This window comes from Lepisma saccharinum, chromosome 13 (assembly GCF_977018435.1).
Source record: "Lepisma saccharinum chromosome 13, izLepSacc3.1, whole genome shotgun sequence".
Classification (NCBI taxonomy): Eukaryota; Metazoa; Arthropoda; class Insecta; order Zygentoma; family Lepismatidae; genus Lepisma; species Lepisma saccharinum.
In genome coordinates this window covers 74,813,775-74,837,360 of record NC_139241.1, presented here as the reverse complement: position 1 = coordinate 74,837,360, position 23,586 = coordinate 74,813,775, and the positions used below count along the sequence as shown (strand labels likewise).

General features: G+C 36.8%; 2 protein-coding genes across 2 annotated transcripts in view; both read right to left on the bottom strand.

The window, feature by feature from the left end:
- Nucleotides 1-4,533: 4,533 nt before the first annotated feature.
- Nucleotides 4,534-18,041, bottom strand: LOC145997047 (uncharacterized). Its single transcript, XM_083133666.1, has 4 exons — nt 17,861-18,041; nt 13,483-14,265; nt 11,818-12,018; nt 4,534-5,619 (listed from the first exon to the last, which is right to left on the bottom strand). The coding sequence occupies exons 1-4, from the start codon at nt 17,873-17,875 to the stop codon at nt 5,155-5,157; spliced, it is 1,464 nt and encodes a 487-aa protein (XP_082989792.1). The 5' UTR covers nt 17,876-18,041; the 3' UTR covers nt 4,534-5,154.
- A 1,329-nt stretch (nt 18,042-19,370) lies between these two features.
- LOC145997046 (transmembrane protein 135-like) overlaps nt 19,371-23,586 on the bottom strand; it is a 39,608-nt gene continuing 35,392 nt past the window's right edge. The window contains exons 5-9 of the mRNA XM_083133665.1: nt 23,354-23,561; nt 22,320-22,487; nt 21,669-21,809; nt 20,432-20,598; nt 19,371-19,587 (exon numbers count right to left, since the gene is read on the bottom strand). Of these exons, the coding sequence (XP_082989791.1) occupies nt 19,521-19,587; nt 20,432-20,598; nt 21,669-21,809; nt 22,320-22,487; nt 23,354-23,561 (751 nt within the window). The 3' untranslated portion in view covers nt 19,371-19,520. The remainder of the gene's footprint in view (nt 19,588-20,431; nt 20,599-21,668; nt 21,810-22,319; nt 22,488-23,353; nt 23,562-23,586) is intronic.

Genomic DNA, 23,586 nt, shown 5'->3' with positions numbered 1-23,586 from the left:
ACAAACTATTAGTATTAATTAACACTCTTTTGACTGAAATTCACATTTGTGGGGAAAAGTAATTCTCACAAAACAGCTTGTGGTAACTACTGAGCGAATTTAAACAAATGATGAAAAAACAATTTGCACCATTGTAACAAAAATAATATTTTGAAATATTGTTCCAATCAATTGAGACCCTCAAATCTGGTAAATACCAGATTTCAGTCAGTACAACATCAACAAAGCCTTACATTCTTGAATCTGGGGAAAGCCAAAGGCACGTAAAAAAAAAACAACTGAAGCATGCAAAAATTGCAGAATAGCGATTTTTGAGCACGATAGGAACTATAGCAATGCGTTTTAGTACTTGAAACACCATGAAACGAACTTTAAACACTGAAGCCTGTGTTTTACTACAAAGGAATATAAATGGCAAATAGGGAAAATTCGGCACCCCAGTCATTACTATTATTCTAAGTTCTAACTCGATGTCTCGCCCTCTGAGACTGCTGGAACGCACGTAGTCTGTTAAGTTCCATTTTGATTGATTGATTTGGTTTATTTTACTTAGCTTTTCTGTCACTTTTGGCTAATTGCGAAGATGGATATGAGCGATGGTATGATGATTTTGATGAAGGTTCACTCACAAAGAACACCCATGCCCAGGTAAGATTCGGTGACCGCTGGCGTTGTGACGTGGTGTGCCAACCATTCCGCCAGGAGATCGGCCAGTTCATTTTCGAGTTATGGGCCTACATACACGATACAGAAACGCGTAGTGAAAATTTTGATTATTAAGTAATATTTACTTTCATGAAATAACGAAGCGAAAGTGTAAATTCAACAATGATCTTTCAAGAAAATATCCAGCTTTTAAAGGATGGAGGAAGAAACGAAAATGAGGTAAAGTGTAAGGTGGCTGTCACTTTCACCTACTGCTGAAAGAGTGATAGAAATGTTCATGGCATTCACTTGTAGGGATATTTCATTCTAATATCCAAGAATTAGAAATGGAGTAAAAATATGTGCTTCAAATTGTAGATATTCTTTGTCATTTGTTAAATGACAGATTCGGAGATTGCTTTCTTTGCTTAAAGATAAGAGGAAGTTATTAAAAGAGATTACCTCAAAATTCTCTGTAAGCAAAGTGTTATTAAGATTTTTATATACTGATCAAATTATAAGTAATGGCAAATGTGTTGCCATTCTTTGCTGCGTCCTTTTTCTTATGACTTTGTCCTCCTTTTTCGCCTGCTCTGTCCTCTTTTTTGAATGTGTGTGTCTGGTCACCCCTAGCCATACATCCATCTAATCTAATCGTCATTTATCCTCATCGTCGCGATTACAAAAATGGTAAAAAAAAGAGAGAGACGCAAAATAAATCAAATTACATGAAGCAAATTGGTTCGGTTGTGGCAATCCCATTGAAAGTAAATGGGGCTGTTACAACCCAGAAGTACAATTACTACATACTTAAAAAATTTGATATGGTCATTGCCAATATTTTTCAACTTTCAACCAGTGACGGCGCCAGCCTGAAATAAGTGAGGGGGTTACAGATTTCGGGATCAAATTCTCGGGGGGGCTAACTAATACTGGTTAAAATTTATTTACTTAATACTTTACTACGGTATAATTTTACCACTGACACATTTGACAGTCAGAACTGAAGATAGATCACTGAGATGGTGCATTTTGTTCCATCATATACAAAAATACTTTGGGGCACGAATCTTATATGTCAAATAAAATTCAATAATTATATTGTTTTATTTTCCTAAACCATTATTGAGTGCAATAATATCACAGACTTACTATTCATATGTACAGTACAAAATACATCATAAAAACTACTCATTAACAACTCTCTGGATATACGTATAAATACTACACGTAACACTACTTCCATGTTAGAACACCTTTTCGCTAAATTGAAAAAATGAACCTCAAGAAACTAGGATAAGACGTATGTTTTAATGAGCAGCTACAACCTTGTTTAAATCCAAAAATTTTGAAAGCTCTTTGAAGGACAGAACCATAGAGCATTCAACCTCTCGTTACCCCCGGGTTCGATATCTGGTGGCGGTACATTGTGTTCGGATTCCATTTTAAACTGTAAGTCCACTCCCAATTAGCAGCGGTTGATGGGGCAATACACATTTCAATAACACAAAACTTATAAAGTTCGTAAAAGGCAATTTTTAATGTTTCAAGCTTTCAACCATTGCTAGCAGCTGCTAAAGGTTGTTATTTTTACTTCTTTCTGCTATAATTAAAAAATGTCCTAATCATTCTTAACAGTGTGAAGCTTGGAAAGATTGTAGCTTTTCGTGCTTCAGAAAAGCGGCTCTAACTTAATAAAGCAAGCATCAAATAAAAAATACCGGTCTTGAATAGAAAGTATATTAATGATACCATTTTCTCTGCCATGATGAAATACCTTACGTTTTCTTGCTTAACGACAGAAATTCAGAACTTCGGGCTAAAAAGGGGGAGGATGCAAGAAGGTGCCACTCTCAAGAAACAAAAACATTTTCACTACATTTTCACCTCCATTGCATTGACATAAAAGCAATGAATATAATTAGAACTCTTGCACTGGGCATTTTGATTAGATTGATTGATTTGGTTGGGTTTGATTTGGTGTTTTAAGTCCACTTTTTCCACAGTAAGGCTAATCGGGACTGGACCTACAGTTTAAAGTGGGATCCGAACCACTATGTGCCTCCAACGAGTATCGAACCCGGGACCCTTGATTACAATGTAACGACGCTTCCACTGCGCCATCGGGGAGACCCCTCATTTTGATTAGAGAAAATAATTTCTGAAAATTATCATTTTATTTCAGAATATATAATACTATGCATAAATACTAATCAGAATTGGATCAATAGTTTGAGATGGGCTTTAAAGATTAATTCTCCTGCATTGAATCCAATTTGGCCACTATGATGGTACTACAGAAATTATTTTCTAACCTCACATGATAATTAATGAACATGGACTACGACTGCGAGCAATAAAATTGCCCAAGAATGTTGATTTTCGCACCGTATTGCAATGATTAGTTGACGCATTTGTATTAACGTCCACTATATTCACAGAGACTAATCGGAACGACCTACAGCTTCTAGTGGAATCCGAATTACCACTGAAGTTTTCAATCAAAATACATCTATCGTACTACAAAAATCTAGGGACTACAGGGGGGGCTGAGACCTGTTTGGGGGGGGCTTCAGCCCTCCCTAGCCCCCTGTAGCGCCGTCCCTGTTTTCAACAAAATTATATACCGATCTCACTCCTAAGTTATAAATAGAGCCCGGAAGTTCAGGCATTTATTTTCGTTAAAATAGGCAGGCAAAAAGGCATTTATAATGTGGTAAATAGGCACCAAAAATGAAAAAAAAGGCAAAATAAACCGAAAAAAGGCACATTTAGAAGTCGCTTACTTTTATCTATAATTTCTGGCAAAATGTTAAAATCTAAATTGGGAAGAGCATTTCAATTTTCTCCGTCTTGATTGCACATAACTACAAGGTGCTTTTTAAGTTCTAAACATTCATTGATAGTCGTCTGTCAGAGAGAATGTTTTTCATAATAGAAAATGATCTTTCTACTTCGACAGAAGTTATTGGAGCATACATATAACAAGCTAATGTAGCTGGACTCATTTTGGTAACAGCATTTTCACCTTTTAGAATATCACAAATTGTTTTCAATTGTTTCAAGTCCTCATTTGCACTCACTACCCGTTAGCACTTTTCCGCAACAGCTCACCCCTTTTCTCCTGGCACTTCCATCATCTGCTGCATAGATTCCTCGAAGATTTTCATGGATGCTATAATTGTAATTGTCTCTGGCAATGCACCATAATGTGCAAAAGTAAACTTGAATAGCACAGGAGTTTTTTCACTTCACGAATTGAAGCCGCTTCATTTTCTGGAAGAGCATCGATCACCTCACTGATTTTTTGAAGGTTGTTAGCATAATATATAGCTGCTGATATCCAGGTTCCCTATCTCGTCAAGACTGGTTGCTGAGGTAAACTAAGCTCAATCACAACTTCCTGAAATTTTCGGGTTCGAGAGGGAGATTTCAGAAATATTTTATTTGTGTTCGAAATCAACCTGTCCACTTCAGCAGTCAATCATTCACAAGGAAATGTTAACCGAAAGGCAATATCCTAACTCAGCATGAAATACCTTTTTCTCACATTTTTCTCCTTCAGCAATGTTGAGAAATGCTTGAGTTCAATATTACTTAAATAAGGCGAAAATTATTCACATAATAAACGGAAGAAAAATAAATGCCAACAACGTTTTTTTTTTGGGAGAAAAGTAATTTATATACACATTTTTTTTAAAAAAAAAATGTCAAATTTCATTGAAAAAGGCAAAAAAAGGCATTATAATTAAAAATAGGCAGTGGGGTCCCAAATAGGCAAAATAGGCAAAATGAAAAGGTTTCCAAAACATTCGAAACAACCTAAGAAACGTATATCCGGAAAAATTTTATCAATATATGCAGTAGATAAAAAGAGGCATTTTGCCAAACTTCCGGGCTCTAGTTATAAATAATCAAGATGATCGACACAATACTTTAAAATCTTAATTTTTTCAATTTCTACAAAGTATACGGTATTTTCTTTGTTTTATATTATCTGTTTATTTTTCTTGCTTACCTGCGCAAAACTAAGCCAAACTTAATCTACCCATTTCTAAATACCTTGATACAACCGTTATGTGCATTCTGTACATTGTACATAGTTTATACACACTTATGTCCGAGTACGTTATCTTGTCCAGCCCTGTGGAGAAAATCCTGACAATAATTCGTTTATCCTTTTCTTTTTTGCCCAAACTATACGAAGTTCCCATTTGTTAGAACAATTTAAAGTAGTTATTCCAAGTCCAGTTCACTGTGACAGTGATCAGAACACAAGGTAACCACAGGATAGAGATTATTTATACAACTGTTAGATCTATCTTCGTGAAAGTTCTGTATAAAATACTTCGCTTCAAAAGGAAAGCTATGTGATTTTTTGTACATAAAACCTTGCAACGACTAAAAATATAACTTGTTTCAAAAATTATTCGCTTGCAAATACAATTTGGAACACAAGCTTTAGTTAGAATACCGAGGTCTGACTGCTTGCTTGTAGACGATTATATTTTAAATTAGAGAGTTGTTTTCATATAGATCGTCTGGCTCATCCCACACATCGTCAAAGGGGTCTTCGGTCATGTTCTGGAACTTGTGAAGTTCCCGTTCGAGTTCTTCGTCTTCTTCTTCCCTCCTTCGCTTTATAAGAGCTTCCTCTTCCTTTTCTATCTCGTTGGCACTGTCCCAATCTTTCGCACATTTCCTCTTCTTGCCTCTGCCTTTGGAAGGAGTTGGTGTATCTTGACTCTCATCCGAATTTTGCTGATACGGTGTCCACCCGTTGACGTCATCACAGGATGCGAGGAGGTCTTGGACGGCTCTTTCCGTCTCGGCTGTAGATGGCGGTGCGTTGTCAATATTTCCCAGTGTGGAGGACGCCTGCTGCTTCAGAACGTCTATGCTTGGGCATTTCAAGCCGTCCAGTTGAGGGTTTACCATGAGATTCGACGCTCGTAGACCAAACCTTCCTAGTACCTGGAAAGTAAAATTATTGAAGAAAGTTTGGACTCATTTAAAATTATAATTTCAATTATTATTATTATTTTTTTTTTTAAAAAAAGTCGCTTTCGAAGGGAAATAATAAATGTCAGTGGCAACTGTGAATTCTTGTAACGTGATTGCTTACATATAAGATAGAAAATGTCATTTTTCGAGAGTTCGTAGCATCCAAATGTGCAAAACAAAAAGTCGAATTTTGTTTTTTAAGTTCACTTTATGCTTAGATAGGCTAATCGGATCTGGAACTTCAATTTAAATTGGAAACCGTACCACTGTGTAATGTGCCTTCACTGGGAATCGAACCCTGGGCCCCTTGACGTCAAGGTGACAGCGTTAAGATTACAGGAAAAGGTCTAAATATGGGCTCCCCTTTTCATTTGGTCATTTTCGGAGGAAAAAATTAATATATCAAGCACCTGCCTTTAAAATGCATATCTATGAAATATTATACTTATATGTAATAGCATGCTAAAGTATAGAAGGTGTCAATTTTTTTTTAAAAAAAAAGCAATTTAAAAAAAGTGGTAAAATGAAGTATTTCAAAATTGTAGTCTAAATATGGGCTACTAATGGTAATATCAGAAAAAGCAATTAAAAGTAAAAAAAAACAGTCATTTGTCGCTAAAACATTGTTGTTTTGAAAATCACGCGGAATGGGGAAAATCGAAATTAAGAAAAACATCCAAATATTTGTTGAAAATGTGATCTCAGTATTAGACCTCATGCCATAGCCCATATTTAGACCATCACGCTATTTGCCTTCTTCAATTTATTTTCACACTCTGTGGTACATATTTCACAAACAAATCATGGCATTATAAAAGCCCACATTTGTTTTATGTACCGCTAATATCATAACATATACAAAGCAGATGAGAATTCAGAAAACGCTGAGTTAAAACATACCCGCTAAAAGTTTTCGGAGGTCGCAATTCTGTAACAGCGTCCAAGGCCGAAACTAACCACCACTTCTTTTGCGAATTGGCGCCGCAACCCTTGTCCTTGACAGATAACCAGTTCTCATAGCCTCTGCCAGGCTGCAGCACCCGGGAACGCTGATAACTCCAAAACCCATATTTAAACCTTCGCCCATATTTAGACCTATTCCTTATCAGCAGGCGAAAGGCGAAAAATTGGGGTGGATTTGAACTGAAGATAAATTTCTCAGTATATCACAACTTATTATACAAGATGTTTAATCTTGCTAATGAAGTAAAATTAATTACCACTATGCACTATTTAAAATATATATTTGAAAGATTTCGGGTGGGGCTTCAGCCCCTTGAGCCCTCACTCGGGCTACGTGCCTGCAGCGAACGGAATTCTCTGGACGCTACTGGCGACTTGACCAGGCGCCGTGCCAGAAATTTCGAAAGGGGATGGGTTGGATTATATACATTTTTGGTAGTCAGTCATTCCTTATCTTTGCCATCTTTCCTTTTTTTCTTTTAGGAATATTGGACCGGGGAGGGGGTTATGACCCCTCTGGGCAATCCACTGGGCACGTATGTAGAAATATATTTTGGGAAGAGTCCGGACCAAGCGTCCCAGAAATACTAACAATATAGTAATAACAATAATTATAATTAATACGTTGATATATATATATATATATATATATATATATTATTCACAATAATTATAATTAAATGCGTAAATTAAATAGGAGATAAAAAGCAGGTATTCATTATCTAGCTTAAGCTTACGTGTAGTTAAGATCGCTCACATTTATAGAAAAACAACTCTGCTGGTAAGGAAATTCATGTAAAAAGTTTAAAAAATGAATATTTATTGAATAAAAAGAAGGATGTTAGGTCCTGTTCATGAAAAGTAAAGCTCATGTTTAATATTTTATTGGCATTATTATAAATCTTCTAAAGTACTGACAATTCAAAGTCGTATGATCCTAATCCAATGCTTGCCCTTGTGTAAATTCAGCGTAAATTAATAACCTTCGTCTTCGATTATATAATAAATGATAAATAACTTTTGATTATTTAATTTTAATAATTGGAAAGTTTTTTGAGGGGTCCTGTGCCCTCAAGTACGCTCTTTAACGTGACGTTTGGGAAGTGCTGAAATATCGCATTGCACTGGAATCAAACTCATTGTCCCTTAATTACAAGACAGATATATATATGTGCAAAAGAAGTAAGCATGAAATTCAAAAATATAAATAAATGAAGAAGCTCATGACGAGTAAGATGGATGGAATAAGAGTGAAAGTTATTATCAGATTAATAGGCATAAATTTGAAATTCACGTGAGAATAATCAGTATTTTTTAAAACTTTCAATTCAACGACAGAATATAATGAAAACACTTGATTCATTGTGAGTAAAATAGATTACTTAATAACAGTTTGTTGGATTCAATTTTGGAGCCGGGTACAATACACCCGCATTTTACTCCTACAAAAAGAGGAATTCGTCCATTTCGAATGCAAGAGAATTCACGAAGGTAAATAATTTCGAGTAGAGCTTCAACCAACCGATTTGTTTCAAGAAAAGTGTCGCGACAGTTTCAAGTAATGTATATATAACAATTAATGCTCTTAAAAATGATGTTCAAGAGGTAAACATTTTTACGTTATGTATATTTATACATTTGTTTATCTAAAATTCTTGCCAGCAACATTCATTTTTATTATTATATTTTAGCAAAAATGATTACCTGGTGAGTGCTGCCACCTATTGGTTAAAAATTCAACTTCTTTACGCGCAGTAATTCTTTGAGAGGGTAATGCTGAATACATTAAAAAGGGAGATGAAATTTGCGGTCTTCTTGATTCTGGTTACAATCACATTGTGCTTAGTGGTTAAGGTTAATTTTATACACAGACACGTAGTCGGGGGGATTCGGGAGGCTGACGCCCTCCCGAAATCCTGCAAATATCTAATTTTAATAGTGGATAGTGGTAAGCAATTTTACTTCCTTAGCAGGATAAACATCTTGCATAATAAGTTGTAATAATTATACTGAGAAATTTATCATCAGGGCTTCAGCCTCCCCACTTTTTCGGCTTTAAGTGGCGGCTGCTGATAAGGTATGAGCCACCCCTCGGAATAAAATTCTCGCTAGGGGTCTCTTGGTACATGTTTTCACAAATACACATTTATGCTTCTTTTTTTTAATTAAAAAATGATACCTTTAGATCTGACACAAACAGATGTGTGCAGTGTAGTAATGCACAGGTATTGACATTGAATACTTTTAACTAATTTTTTTCTCACATTCTACATGCTCAAATTATAGGGGAATCTCACCTACAGTTACAGCATATAAAATATATGCAAGAATGTAAAAAAAAAAATTAAAGAAAATAACAGAAGATAAAATTGGAGAAGAGGAATGTAGTTTTCTTAAAGGTCACTGTTCTATAACTATGCTATATTTGTACCGAGATAATTAATTAAAAAAAGAAAGGAATTTAATTGTCCACTTTATGTGTTATTTTTAGATTTTGAAAGGTTAATGTGATATGGCCGAGTAAAAACACAAATTATGGGAAGTTTTAGAACATTACCAACCGTAAAAGTGCATATTTCTTGAAACTACATTAGTGAAGACCAAAGGAGATCATGGAATAACGAGGGAAGCCTTTGAAATAAATAAAGGATGTGGTCTTTCTCCATTATTATTTATTCTGCACTAACCTTGATAAAATAATTCAGGAATGGAAATCTTTAAAGCCTTTAAATCTTTGACGGAAACACGAGACTACAAACAGTAATATTTGCGCACAGGGGCGCTAGTGTTGCCCACGAGACGAGACTTTGGCCTGTCTCGTCTCGTGGAAATACTGTCTCGTCTCGAAAATATTCGTTTGTCTCATGACACATGGTCAATCTCGTCTCGTCTCGAATTTTTAAAAGCCTGTCCCGTCTCGTCCCGTGGACAACACTAAGGGGCGCCGACTTGTCAAAATTATTTGGCGGGGGGGCTCTGATTACTGAAATAAATTAATGAATGACTTCCTCCCTCCATTTTTTAAGTTTTGGCCTCAGTGTTCGGAATCTCGTAAAAGCCCATGAATTCCTCAAAAATATTAAAAATGTCATTTACAGTTCGAATGCAAAATGTCAATTGTTCACGGATGGATATGTCACAAGTTTCGTCAACCATAATAGCAAAATATTCCCGACTTTTAATATCTGCTACCACGGAGCGCAAGACAGATCTCCCTAATATATCAATGATCTCGTTCTGAATGTCATGTGAGAGCTATTTGTAGCCCAAACGTCCCATCCACTACCCTAGTTCATGCACATCGTCTTTTGAAACTCTTCTTAGTAAAAATTTTAACAATACTCATAATTATATACTTAGAATATAGTAATAAGTCATGTGTTTTGCTGTCTGTGGTCATAGCACACCCCCACCCCACCACTACCAAAGTTGATGGTTTAGCGGTCTCAGCCCCCAAAGTTGATGGTCTAGAACATTTCAAATGTATATTTAAAGTTAAGTTAATGTGGCACAATTCAGAGTAAACTTTACATGAGAGAAGCAAAATAATACATTAGATTCTCTAAAGCAAAATTATTTGGGGGGCTCTGCCCCAGATTGATAACATTGGGGGGGCTCGAGCCCCCCCAAGCCCCATGGAGTCGGCGCCTATGTTTGCGGATGACCAGATATTGATGACAGCAAGTGAAGATGATATACAGGTCTGTTTTCAAACTTCATTATAACTTGAACATTTCAGAGGATAAAACAAAGTCAATGGCAATAAACGGTGTATATATATACATACATACATACATACATATATATATATATATATAATGAAATAAATGGATGAAAGCAAGGAGGGCCAAAAGGGCTAAATAAAAATCAAAGAAGGAGAAAGGAGACACTCACCGGACAGTGGAAAAATTCAGAATTTTTCCACTGTCCTGTGTGTGTTTCCTTTCTCCTTCTTTAATTTATATATATATATATATATATATAAACTGTGATAAACGATAAAATAATTTAACAGCTAACAGACTTTGTATCTCTTTATATTTGGGAAGCCATATTTTACAGTTCAAACATTAAAAAGATGTTGAGAAACAGTTATTAGCAATGAAAATAACACTCTTTCTGCTTTTTGATTGATTGATTTTGTTTATTTTACTTCGCATTTCTGCCACTTGTGGCTAATCGTGAAGAAGAAGATGAGTGATGATATGATGAAATTGATGAAGGGACACTCACAAAGAACACTCGTGCCCATGTCGAGATTCGAATAGAGGACGCCTGGCGAAGTAGTGCGCTTTCTGCCTTTTTGTGTAACTTGAAATTAACGCCCCATCCAGACGCTCATTGAAGGACTCTACCTAGGTATACTTGGTATTGTTCGAAGCCAGGGGTCCCGGGTTCGAATCCAGCCTGTTTGTGATTGTCTATTCATCAATTTCATCGTAACATCACTCATCCCCATCTTCGCGATTAGCCAAAGTGGCAGAAAAGCGAAGTAAAACGAAACAAATCAATCAATGCTTCGTGTTGTTGGCCAGACAATGGTGGCTTAACGTCAATCTCGTATTAACACCAAAAGGTGTGTTCTATTCGTATTACACCAAATCTGAGTTGATGTTACTTTGTGGGCTGATGTTTAACAATATCTAAACTCACGATCATGAGAATAGGAGACTGGGCGGAATTGCGCTGGTGCCACATGTGGGAAAAGCAAAGCGTGAGCGGGACGACATTCGCTGGTTCCCGCACACTGTGTGGCAACGTCAAACGGGCTGCGTTGCCTAATTTAGTTCGAGCGTCAGACCGACCTCTCTCCGGTGCACTTTTGTGTCATCCCTGGTCTTTCGAGCAAATACTGTCAGTTTGTATCACGTGGAATACAAAGGCCAACTCTACAACGAGATCTTTCGTTCCCTTAAACACAAGGGGTTGTGCTCCGACGTGGCAACATCGCAAACTTCTGCCACCCGCCTAATTTCATGGCCGTGCGTTTAGGCATCTACTTGGATTTTGTTTAATTCGAACATGAAAAGGTTGGTTTGTTGGTTGAATTGGTGTTCTTATGTACAATAAGGCTAATTGGTACTGGACCTACAGTTTAAAGTGGGATCCGAACCACTATGTGCCTCCAGCGGGTATCGAACCCGGGACCACTGCGCCATCGGGGAGGCCCTGAACATGAAAAGGATAGTGATAAAACCAACGTACCTGGGAGACGTAAAACTTCTTTTCATGCTGAGACAGAGTGTCCCAGGCAGCTGACACCGTCGCCTTCAGCTTGGTTTTGGGTGTGTCAGGAAAAAGCCAGTGGTAGAGGGTTCGAGTCCTCTTGCTGAAGAGGGACTTCGCAGCTCGTATCACTTCTTCCTCGGGTTCTTCAGCCATACCTGCGACAGGCCGCCCTCCAGCCTGCAATACAGACATCATTAGAGCGCATCCGGAAGGGGGGCAGAAGAGGGACACACCCCATACTGAGAAGACCAAAATTACATATTCCATGCATTCCATTAATATTATAGTGGATTGATTGCTACTTACAAATGAGTATATTTGAAACAACATTGTTCCAGTGATCATGTTAGAAACGTTTAAAATATATGCATTAAAAAAATGCGCATTTTGAAATACTTTTCTCACAGTGCTCTGCTCGTGCGTTCTAACAATGTTAGTCTGTCAACATCTACGTGTAGGCAATGTTGAACTATATTTCGGGAGGGGTCCAAACAAAATGTATCACATTTAATAATAATAATAAATTAATCAATTAATAAGCTTGATATTCTATTAATAATATCTGAAAATATGGAACACTATAATTGGGCATTCGCTTGTTTTGTTCAAATAAATAAATAAATATAAATCTTATTAAAATAGGTCAATTAACTTATTATTATTATCGCATTAACGTAAAAAAACAGGTAAATAAATATACAAATAGAGATACAATAACACCATGTGCCTATTTTCTAATTACGATCACTAAAATTTGTATAAAAAACATATGCTCTGCCAAAGAAATTAATGTAAAAAAATTAAATGGATTACTAATTGAAAACCAAAAAGTTGTCAGGTCCAGCTGATGAAAGTAGTTCTTGATTATTATTTTTATGCGTACTCGTATTATTATTAGTGAATCAATTTTCGTAGGCAGTGTTAACGCAAAGTTGTTTAATAACGATGTAAGTTCCGCGAAAATAAATCATTTTATACAACAGTAAACAAATATTTTGCATATTTAATGTTAGACTTGGTAAGTCTTTCGAGGGAGGGGTTCCTGACCCTTGTGACCAACCTCTAAATACGTCATTGAATTTTATGTATGTAGGCAGGATTACAAAGAGCGGTGATTTAACAACTATCGTTGTAAAAGTGAAATAGATCCAGAACCATCCTACTTCTCGATTGATCAGGGAAGGTAAGTTCCTTGCGCTCTTTGTTGCAAATTCGAATAATTTTGTTATAAGTATCAAACGCAATGTATGAAGTATTCCAGCGTTTAAATGTGAATATGTGTTACTTTCTTCTCTCGTGTTTATTGCTTACATTTCAGTTCCGACTAGTGTTGACGGTTGAATCGACAAATTTTTGTTTGAATAGCATTGTTTTCATCTGGATATGAACCAAAATGATTTTAAATGACAAGTTTCTTTTAAGACAGTGTTGTAAATGAATGTTTAGCGTAGCTCACACACCCAAGCTAATGTGGCAAATGTAATAGCTAGCTTGAGTTCAACAATACAAGTTTATATGACTGAAGGGCAAGATATTATTATGCCCTCCCCCGCGAGAAAAAATCCTGCGGGAGGCCTTAGCGTTGTCCCCCCCTCCCCAAAGCAAGAAGTTTAATTCGCACAGTGTTTGCAAGTCTCTTACCTCAATAGTTGGCAAGTCATCGTCTTCCGATGACTTCACGGCGCTGGCCTCTACTTCGGCCTGGAAATCCTTAGCAATCGTCTCCTGAAGGATGTTATCTATTGATGACACTGCCTGCTCCACATCATCGAAGTACAGATTGTTGTCTGGAGAGTTGTTACCTTCTTTCAGCGTCTCCTCATCGGCACTGCCCGCTGGTTCTTCGGCTGGGAAAGACGGACACTCTGTCTCAGAAGATCGGTCCTCAGGTTCCCCCGTCTCGTCAACATTGACAACGGCCTCTTCCACCGTTTCCAGAATGTCCGTCGAGAAAAGTGTCTCACTTTGCTCACCCTGCTGCTCTTGGACAACCTCCTCGCACTCAGCACCTGGTCCGCTCACAGTCTCACCTTCCGCGTGGATCGCGTGTTCGAGTCCGGGCCTTCGATCGAAGTACAGCACGGGTCTCGCAGGCTGGCGGTACCTCAGGGGGGCGAACGGGGGCATGGCAAAGCGGTTGTAGGCGAATGGGTGCACGGGACGGATGTCGCCGAAGCGAGGCCTCGGCAAGCCAAGGTCCAGATTCAGAGGAGCGAAGTTCCTGACCGCCACTGGGGTCGAGAGTCTCGGTTCATGAGGACGAGGGGTTGCCACCCCCACGAAGAGTTGCGAGTGGGGGGAGTGGTGGTACGGGTAGGCCATGACGGGGCTGGGTGGCATCTGACCTGGCATTGGAAACATGCCACCACTTCTTCGATACTGTGCCATTAGGTAGGCGCACGGACCCACCTGAGGCGGCGAGGGCTGAAAGAAAGAGCAGCATAAATATTTCCTCACGTATGTCAAATTGTCACCTACCAAAACTTTATATTAGGTACATCCCTATCAATTGATCTTGGGTTCATCAAGACAGTTGAATCCGTAAGGTACAAGGGCAGGAGGAACAGTTTGTGTCCAGCCAGACGCGAGGACCCTAAACTGCTCTTCCCTAACCAACCTTTCCTCGCGCTGAGCTGGAGAAAGAGAGGCATGTGCGCTGGATGGTCGTAGGGGGAGAAATCTTAGTGGGGATGGCATTTTATTTGTTCTCTTTGGAATATCAAACTTCCGATGGCGTAGAAAAACACATGAATGGAAACAGGACCCATTGAGGATTTCAGTTGTGTGAGGAAAAGTTGAAACTCCAATTTCATTAGCCGTAACTTGAATTTGAAGTTGTTTCTCCACAAGGAATACATGGGATTCTGTAAATACTTTATTCATCATATTTTTCAAACATCGTATCCAGCTTATCAACATACAAAACCGCTTCCACTTGCAACATGGAGAGAAATCCATACTCTCTATAATATTTTTTAAATTTTCTTTTAATATTTTTATAGTAGCAGAGCCCAGCCTGGTGCAAAACTACCACTCCTTGCCGTCAATATAACAACAATAGTTGCCCACAAATCTCGGAGATCTTTCGAAGAACAAGCCGAGGCTTGGAAGAGTCTTGTCTCGTTTCGATATTAAAACTACAGTAACGTTCTCGTCTAGAGGTTCATGCAGACTTCTAAATCTAGAAGTGTATTAGTGCGATTTTATCACCAAAATGACCACAAATTAGACCTACGTGAAAATTTTCAGGGGGGACTTTGTGAAAAATTGGTAGAAAGTTTTAAATGTTTACGTGTGTTAAGTAAAAGTAAATATAACTTATTGATTTCTCCCTTGTATATGTATTTATTTTACTTGTTTCGGTTGTTCAGTATATTTCTCTAGATTTTCAACTCTTGCTCTCTCTCTAACTCTCTCTCTCTCTCTCTATCAGGGGTGTCCTTAAGATATTTTCCAGGAGGAGGGCAAGTAAGGCATTTCCCCATACAACAATGGATTAGTTTGAAACTATCTTGTTCCTGTAACGATTTGTACTAATCTTACTTGTAATTATCAGTCCTTTATGATAATTTACGCAAATTACTGAGACTGAAATGAAATTATGTGGTCTCATTTCCTCTCTCTCTCTCTCTCTCTGTGTAAGTAGAAAGTACGATTGATTGATTTGGTGTTTTAAGTCCACTTTATGCACAGTAAGGCCAATCGGGAATGGACCTACAGTTTAAAGTGGGATCCGAACCACTATGTGCCTCCACCAAGAAAGAACGAGAAGCGTAACGAGGGATAGGCTATGCCCTAATCAAAGCTTCTTTTTTTGTTTTAAATAAATATTTTGTACATTTTACTTAAAAAAAATGTGTAATTATAGTTCATAACGATGATTTTTTTCAAGCAGAGTTGAATAATTTTATATTAAAAAAATGTTTCTACTGAGAACATACTGTATACTCTGATTTTTTAAAACTTATTATTCTTAACATTTTTTTTTCTTGTTTTCCTTGTGGTTTATCTTCTGGTAACACACTCCTAGAATATTTTGTTTCCCAAAGGTGTAATAATATTAAGTACTTAAAGATTTTTTCAGACACTAAGACATAACCGAAATGTTCTTAAATATACTTTTTTTTAAAAAATAAGAAATGCAAACTACGAATTTTTAAATGTAACCAATATTATTTTTCAATGAGTTTTTCTTTGTTTCCTCATTTCCAAATTTCTAGGATGTAAATATGACAAACCATGGCATTAGCAGAAAATATCGAAGGACCGAGCTTGGTAGTGCGGGTGGGAGGGGGGACCACAATCCTACCTAGGGCAACAAAATATTTAACTACGGAGCAGGAAAGTATAGATTGTATTTGTTTAATTTTACGACGTTTTCTGCAACATTTAGGCTAATCGCGACGATAAGGATGAATGGTGATTATATGAAATACATGACGGGATAATCACAAATGCACATGGATGGGACACAAAGTAGTACCTTGCAGAGGATTATCCTGGATGTGACGTTTGAGGCCAGGGCCTCGTTGACCTACAAGAAAGTCACGTGAGATGCTAAAGTTGCATTATTTCGTGACTTATTGTGTATGAATAATGCGTTCATGCAATTTAATCCAGTTATAAGCAATTTCAGGCATCGATTAACATTCTTCGTATTATCGTGATTGCGAAAAATGCATTCAAACACACATACACACAACATACTTTCCCTTGCATAACATGGAACAAGCAAGAGCGAATCAACAAGTCATATCTTTTTCGAATTCAGCACCCCAAAATCGATGAAAAAATACCACTCTTTAGAGAGAAATAATTTTGCAAAATTTCGGGTAGGGCCCGAGCCCGGTAAGCCCATTGTTCTGCCAACAGTTCTTAGAAACATTTATATATTTTGATAGCCACAACGGATTCCCTTGTTTCAACGTTAGATATGATATTGTTAGATCTTATAATAAGTATAGTCATTATTGTTTACTAGGCTGTTGCCTAGTAATAACTTTTTTAATGAAATTACCAGAAGGAGTTACTGGGTACCTATAACATTTTCTTCTAAAACAGTGTTCTTTTAAAATAACAAGGGGTTGCGGTAAGGAAAATATTTCGAAATATGTTTACCCCGAACCTAACAGTGGATGCAACTAATACAAGATTTTTTAGAATCAATATTAAGACCAGATATTAGTGAAACTCTGTTGTTTCTTGTTTGTTACATTGTTTATAATAGTTTAAATCCGACTTTTACATTAAATATTATAACAGTTAACACATTAATAAATTTCTATTATTAGCAATTGTATCACTTGCAGTCCTATGTTGTCATTTTTAAAGTTTACATATATGTGCTCGGGATTGATGTAAGTATTTCTACTCTGATATTTGTAATTTAATAGATTCCCATACCAAGATGGATCAATGCTCAATACTAGCGAAACAGTTTTTTTCATACAGGAAGATAACAGTATACATTCAACCGAAAATTCACTTTCAACTTAAAGGGTTAAATTCCGAGGATATAATTATGCAAAGCAGATATTCCAACCTTTTGTACGGTTTATTTTGTTCAGTATGTGTTATTTTCATGGTTAGGTTTTCTAGTCAGTTACGAATTCGATACTGGATGTTCTTCAAATAACTCGAGTCGAGAGTAGGCTATACCAGAGTGTTGCTCTAAGTGTGGCAAAGTGGTTTGTGTAACATGCTATACGAGGCCAGAGGTTCTAGTTTGGAATCTTGATCAAGGCAGGGCAATGCCACTCTTGCCCAATCACCTAGTTCGTCAGTTATCAACAACAACAATAAAATATTGCACATATTCATTCTAACTGATGGACAGAGTGTAACAGATCACACTGAAATGATGTTGCGTGGTGGTACATTACATCTTGTCGTGTGCTAAATAATATTCATTAGATATTTACTTATAATATTGACATACTAAGTTGACTTCGTTTTGTTTCAAACTTTAAGTTGTGAAGCTTTGAACGCAACTATAAACAGCTTGCGTAAAAATACTCACCCCGTTTTCTTCCATTCTAGTTTATTTTCGAAACTATATCTATATTTAGTAATGTCTGTTTTTGTTCACGGATTTTTCACGTTAATCTTCACCTCATAAAAGTGATTTTTTCTTGCAATCAACTACAGCACTGACATAAAAATCGACATCAGATATTCAACAAGACTCGTAAGTAGCATTGCAGTTTATTTCGAACATATAAATGTGATTAAATTTCTTCTTTTCGAATTCATACGCAACTTGAGATATGTAACCCAATATCGATTGAGTATTTGCATTATTATGCTGGTGTAGGATCTATGTCAAGGATATATATATATTATCCTTGTCTATGCTTCTAAATATCTTTATCAGATTAGAATTGAAGATCGATGACTGAATTTCAATAGTGGCATTGTAGTGGTTCTTGTGTAACTGAAAGTACGAGTTATAAATTTCACATATTGAGAAGCGAGTGTACAGTGGGATGCACAATTATTGCTCGGCAAATTGTCCACGACAATTTTCATTAAATTTTCTCTGGCAACCTACGTGATTTTAAGGATTAGATATTTACGAATACTGGAGTAGAGCTTGTTTGACTGTTTGTTTCAATTCTTGCAGTTCTGATTGCGCGAGACAAACACTATAAACATGGTGATGCACAATTTGCTTGGCAATACTTATGAATCCCACTGTACTAAGTGAAATCTACTATTTCTTTTTTACAAGGCAGGTGCCTTCTAGGTGAATCAATAAAGTATTTCATGTTTCATAAACTCTTGACTATATTAATCACAGAGCAGTGGCGGCGATTAGGGGAGGGGAGGGGGCAGTTGCTCCCACTTTTTGCTTGTCTTTAAGAGGAAGTAAAACTGTCCTTTTCCGCGCAGTTTTGGCACCCAATCGCCGCTACTGTCACAGTCATTTAGTTCGAGAAAAGATTTATTTGTTGTTTAAGTCCACTTTATGCACATAAAGCCTAATCAGGACTGGGCCTACAGTTAAAAGTGGGAACCCTCTATCACGCCCACACAGTCACGCTGCAATCAGGTGCATAAACAATATTAACAACTAACGCAATGCCAACCAAGCATTTAAGTTAATGGCACTTACTTTAACTTTCGTTAAAGGAGATGCTGACAATTATGGTCCTCTTCATCCTTACAACTAACAGCACAGGCTGAAACAAGCAATGAAATATCGTTCGGCACACAATAGGTCATGCTGGGGTTCGGGCACATGGATCGACCTTGTGATAGTCGTACCAGAACCACTTCCTCGATGGTTGCTCGTGGAATCATACTCGCTATTAGGTGAGCAAAATTCTTACTGGCATTCTGTTAGCAAAGTAATTGTTTTATCATGTTTGTGTTCTAAAATTAATAGTGCCAATTCAAAAAATTCTTACCGACACACAAAATCAACAGCTTATATTTCATACGAATGAAAATATACAAATGTATTATTCAGATTAAGTTTTACTGCATACGCCGTAAGCAGGACTGGATACAAATACCAAATAAATTGCCCCATGATTTAATTAACTTTTATTTTACAGTTTAAATTGTATATATTTGCTTCTCATTAGTCTGAAGTATCACAGTAGACTGGTCACGCTGACGAAGAAATGAGACTTGATCCATAAGTACAGCAATCTCAGGAAGTTCTCCTACTGACTTCACGAATTTACAGTGATCTGACCATTCTTCAAAGCCGACTGTACTGTTCTGGTTATCATAAATGACCTAAAATACATCAAATATAAGTTAGAAATATAAATCAAATTGAGAATTGTTGAAAATGCATAATTACCAAGGCAAGCAAAGAGTCAATTGTTCACATCTATAGGCACAATTTTATTTTAGCAGGAAAAGTACAATTCGAATATGCTCTTTTGCAGTATGATGCCAGGCAAATTGTCCACCACTTCTTTCGTTCATTTGTCTCTCACATCTAAGGTAACTTAATGCATCTTACACCTTAATAGCTTTTCAAAGAAAGATTATGTTGATTACACTGGAGAGGTTGCCAACTGCTTCGTTGACGATTTGTTCCCATTCTTAAACTTTCTATTGGGTATTGCGTATTGTCAATGGATGATTTGCCTGGTAAATTTTATGCACCCGACTCTATCATATATATAAATAGAAGACATGCGCAAATTATATTTGTGAGCTTCGAAGTGATCTGCATCAAACTTTATCTTCATCGTGCTTCATTTTCCAATATCTTTCAGTTAAACTTTTATCCATGTATTAATTTACGATAATTACATAATGTATAAGCAATATATATGTATGGTGTATTTTTCATGGAATGTGCAACCCTACTTGAACATAAAATTCCTCAGTACTTAATCCATTGGACTAGAGCTTTAGTTAGGAGATATTTCTCTAAAGGCACAGACATTTAGTATCAGACTTAAAAATATGTATAAAGTTGAAGTCGAGTTCTGTCGTGAGATGACGCTAATACGAACTTCGAACCAATTGAAGGCGTTGCTGTCAAAAGCATCAAAGAATGAATGATGTCTTGTGAAGATGACAAATGTTAATGTGCAATTATATAAATACAATTAATTGTACTTACTTCCCACCAGAAAGTCCACCCACCAAAGCCTGGAAGACTTCAGGGCAAATCTTTGGACGAAGAATGCTTGCATGGAACAATGAGCTTGAGCTAATCCCATACATCAGAAACTGCGATCCAGGTATAACAGGTAAGTAATTCCCAGATACACCCTTCTGGTACAGCATCTGTAAATTCAAAATTTGCATTTTGGGTATTGTGTTATCTCGGACTCTCTTATATCTACCTGTTTCATAAAATGCATAAATCAGAAAAGATGGCATAGCCTCCGATTTGAGAACTGAAGTAAGGATTGCAGAGTTTGAAGTTAACTTTCGATCGTAAATTGAGGTCGAAAGCAAGGATTTATTTGTGGTATTAGAACACAGTCTGGAACTCAAAACTCGACGCCGTAGGCAATTTGTTGAATTATTATTTACAATTAGAAAACACATAAGCTTACATTACTTTTTCATATTACAATTATTATGACAAGTAACAAAACAAAAGATCAGTGATATTAAATTAAGACAGCAAGAACCTTAATCATATCCCGTTAGATCTTACTTTGCAATCCTTGTTCATATTCATTGTGTATTTAAAGAAAGAAAATCTCTTGAAGGAGTGAAGGAAATTCTCTTGTGCTGTCTTATTTCAATATTTCTGTTCTATTGTTGTTATTCGTTGCCATTCTGAGTGGAGTTTATTCCTGATTTTAGGATTGAATGAATGGTTTGCGAGACTAGTTTAAGACTTGGGAACTCAGAATGACAAAAACCACTTGGAAATTTCAGGCTGGAGTAGAAGTAAAGATTATGTGAAAATGACTTAAGACATCATCATCCTAGACTGGAGATGAAAGAAATCGAGTGTACGTTTCGGGCTAATGATCCTGATTTAGAATTAAATTAAGAGCCATCTGATGCTAAGGATGTATGAGACAACATTATAAGTTTTGGATGGAAGAAATCTCATGTTTCAGACTGGTTTTGGAAAGCGAAGAAAGGGTCGTAGGAAACTGCTTTAAGGCTCGTGTGGGATATCATAACAGGATGATTTCCGATCCTGAATCGAAGACTGAAATAAGGATCTTCGAGTTTCAAATTACCACTTTGGGACTTTTTCCCTCAGCCAAGGGAAGTGCCCAGTGGCAACACTGCACAAAGTTCTGTACATACTACAATTCCAAACTCTTGTAAAAGTTGAAGAGATGCTAATAAATCAATCAATCAATCTATGGCAAATTAAGATATCTTACCTGCATTATTTGAACTAATACTGATATAAGAATTGTACTGCTTGGCTGGAAATAAAATGATAGTCCAGCCAGAAAGCCTGCAGGAATAGCGTGATATTTGGAATCCTTTTTCCTCAACCAGCACAGAGTACAATTTGACAACTGGAAATAAAATGGAAAAATGCAAAAGCTGAAGTAAAGAACATTACATTATATACCACATCTGTGTGAATAAAGTTGATAATATCCTTTTTCCGTTTTATAAATGGTGTAAATTGCCACAATCAACCTAAATTGAAAGACAATCACTACCATCAAAGCATAAATGAGTACACACAAGAAAACAGCAATGCCTCACCTTGGATATACGCCAGTAGAGCTATGATATAAGAACGAGATAGTATTTGTGAATGTCAAATAAGAGTGTGTTTTGTTTGCTACTTGTGCCTTAACAACAAGTACAAAATATGGAATTTTACACTATATGACTACAAAATTGTAGATTGTTATGACCTTACATGAAACATCTCTTTTAAGTAGCTAGTTAAACTAATTTAAATTTAGTTTCAAGACAGTAACAGAAATGTTCAATACTTAGTGCATGCTACACAGTGTGAAAATTCCTTGTGAAACAATACGCATTTGACCATGATTGTTGTGCAATTAACTTACCCGATACAAACCAACAAATCCTCCAAGAAATGCTCCCAAGTTGAGATGATCAACTGAGAACAGGAAACGTTTGAGAAATCCCTTATGCTTGGTTCTTGTTATAACTTCCGTAAACATCTGTTGAACAATTGCTAAGCTGTACCCCAGTATGAATAAGTTTAGAATCCCCTGCAACGGAATATATATTTTAGAAATAATGTACATGAAAACAAAAGAAGAAATTCAGAGGATGCGAAAGTAAATAATGAGAAATTCATTTCGCTATGAATCTCCGAAGATTGTAAAATCATTCCATTTATTTGTGTGTGGACCCCTTATTACAGCCTTTATGATTCATATTGCAAGGGGTCCCAGGTTCGACCCAGTGGAGGCACACTCCGCTGTGGTTCAGATTTTATTTTAAACTGCAGGTTCAGTTCCGATTAGCCTATGTGAGCATCAAGTATCTTGAAAACAAACAACCTTTGATTCCTTCTGTTCCAACGTCAACTACAGTTAGGCTACAATTCAAGAAGCTTCTAAACGTGTATATTTGAAGATTTCATAACACATTACTTATATTTTAAGTGCTCCTTGCAATCCAATAAATATATTAAAATCCCTTTCACGGACGCACACACTGACACACGAGAGAGAAAGAAAAGTACAGACAGAAGGAAAGGAATGACAGAGAAGCCAGAGATAGAAAGAATGAAGGTATAAAAGAGAAACGGGCAGAAAAGCTGATAATTGAAGGATAGAGAGAAAATCGGAGAAAGAGAAAGGAAGTAAGAAGAGAAAAAGAAGAGGAGAAAGAGACAAAAATTTTGATTTTTTAAATCCCTCCTGAGTTCTGACTATGATTCCTTTGTTTGTTTCCCTTTCAAAATAGCCAACGTCAATTTTTGTTTTTAGTAAAGTTGAGGTAATGTGAATGCAATCTCCCATTAACCACTCCATCTAACAATTCTGAAAGTACTAGAGTATAACCATTAAAAACAAGATTTTCTTCCACAAGAATATGATTAAATATAGCTACAGACTTATACACTCACCCTTGCTGCAAAATGTAAACAATTGTATTCGTGAGAACAAGCTTCACTTCGAAGTTCTTCGCCAGCATAAATTTTTCGGAGCACGGCCTTCCATACATTTCGAAGACCTTTCTTACTGCCGTTTGAAGGTTCGGAGCAGAGAGGACTTGGTGGCGTTGGTGTCGGCTTCTCTTTCTTTGACGTCACACTCTCTGGTGGTAGCAAAAAACTGCAATTAAACAGCAGAAGTAGTT

Excerpts from the sequence above, each read along its gene's own strand:
- LOC145997047 (XM_083133666.1), bottom strand. Across the intron at positions 12,019-13,482 it reads ATGACTTGCCAACTATTGAG|GCTGGAGGGCGGCCTGTCGC; the intron begins GTAAGAGACTTG and ends TCTGTATTGCAG. Across the intron at positions 5,620-11,817 it reads AGAAGTTTTACGTCTCCCAG|GTACTAGGAAGGTTTGGTCT; the intron begins GTACGTTGGTTT and ends TTTACTTTCCAG.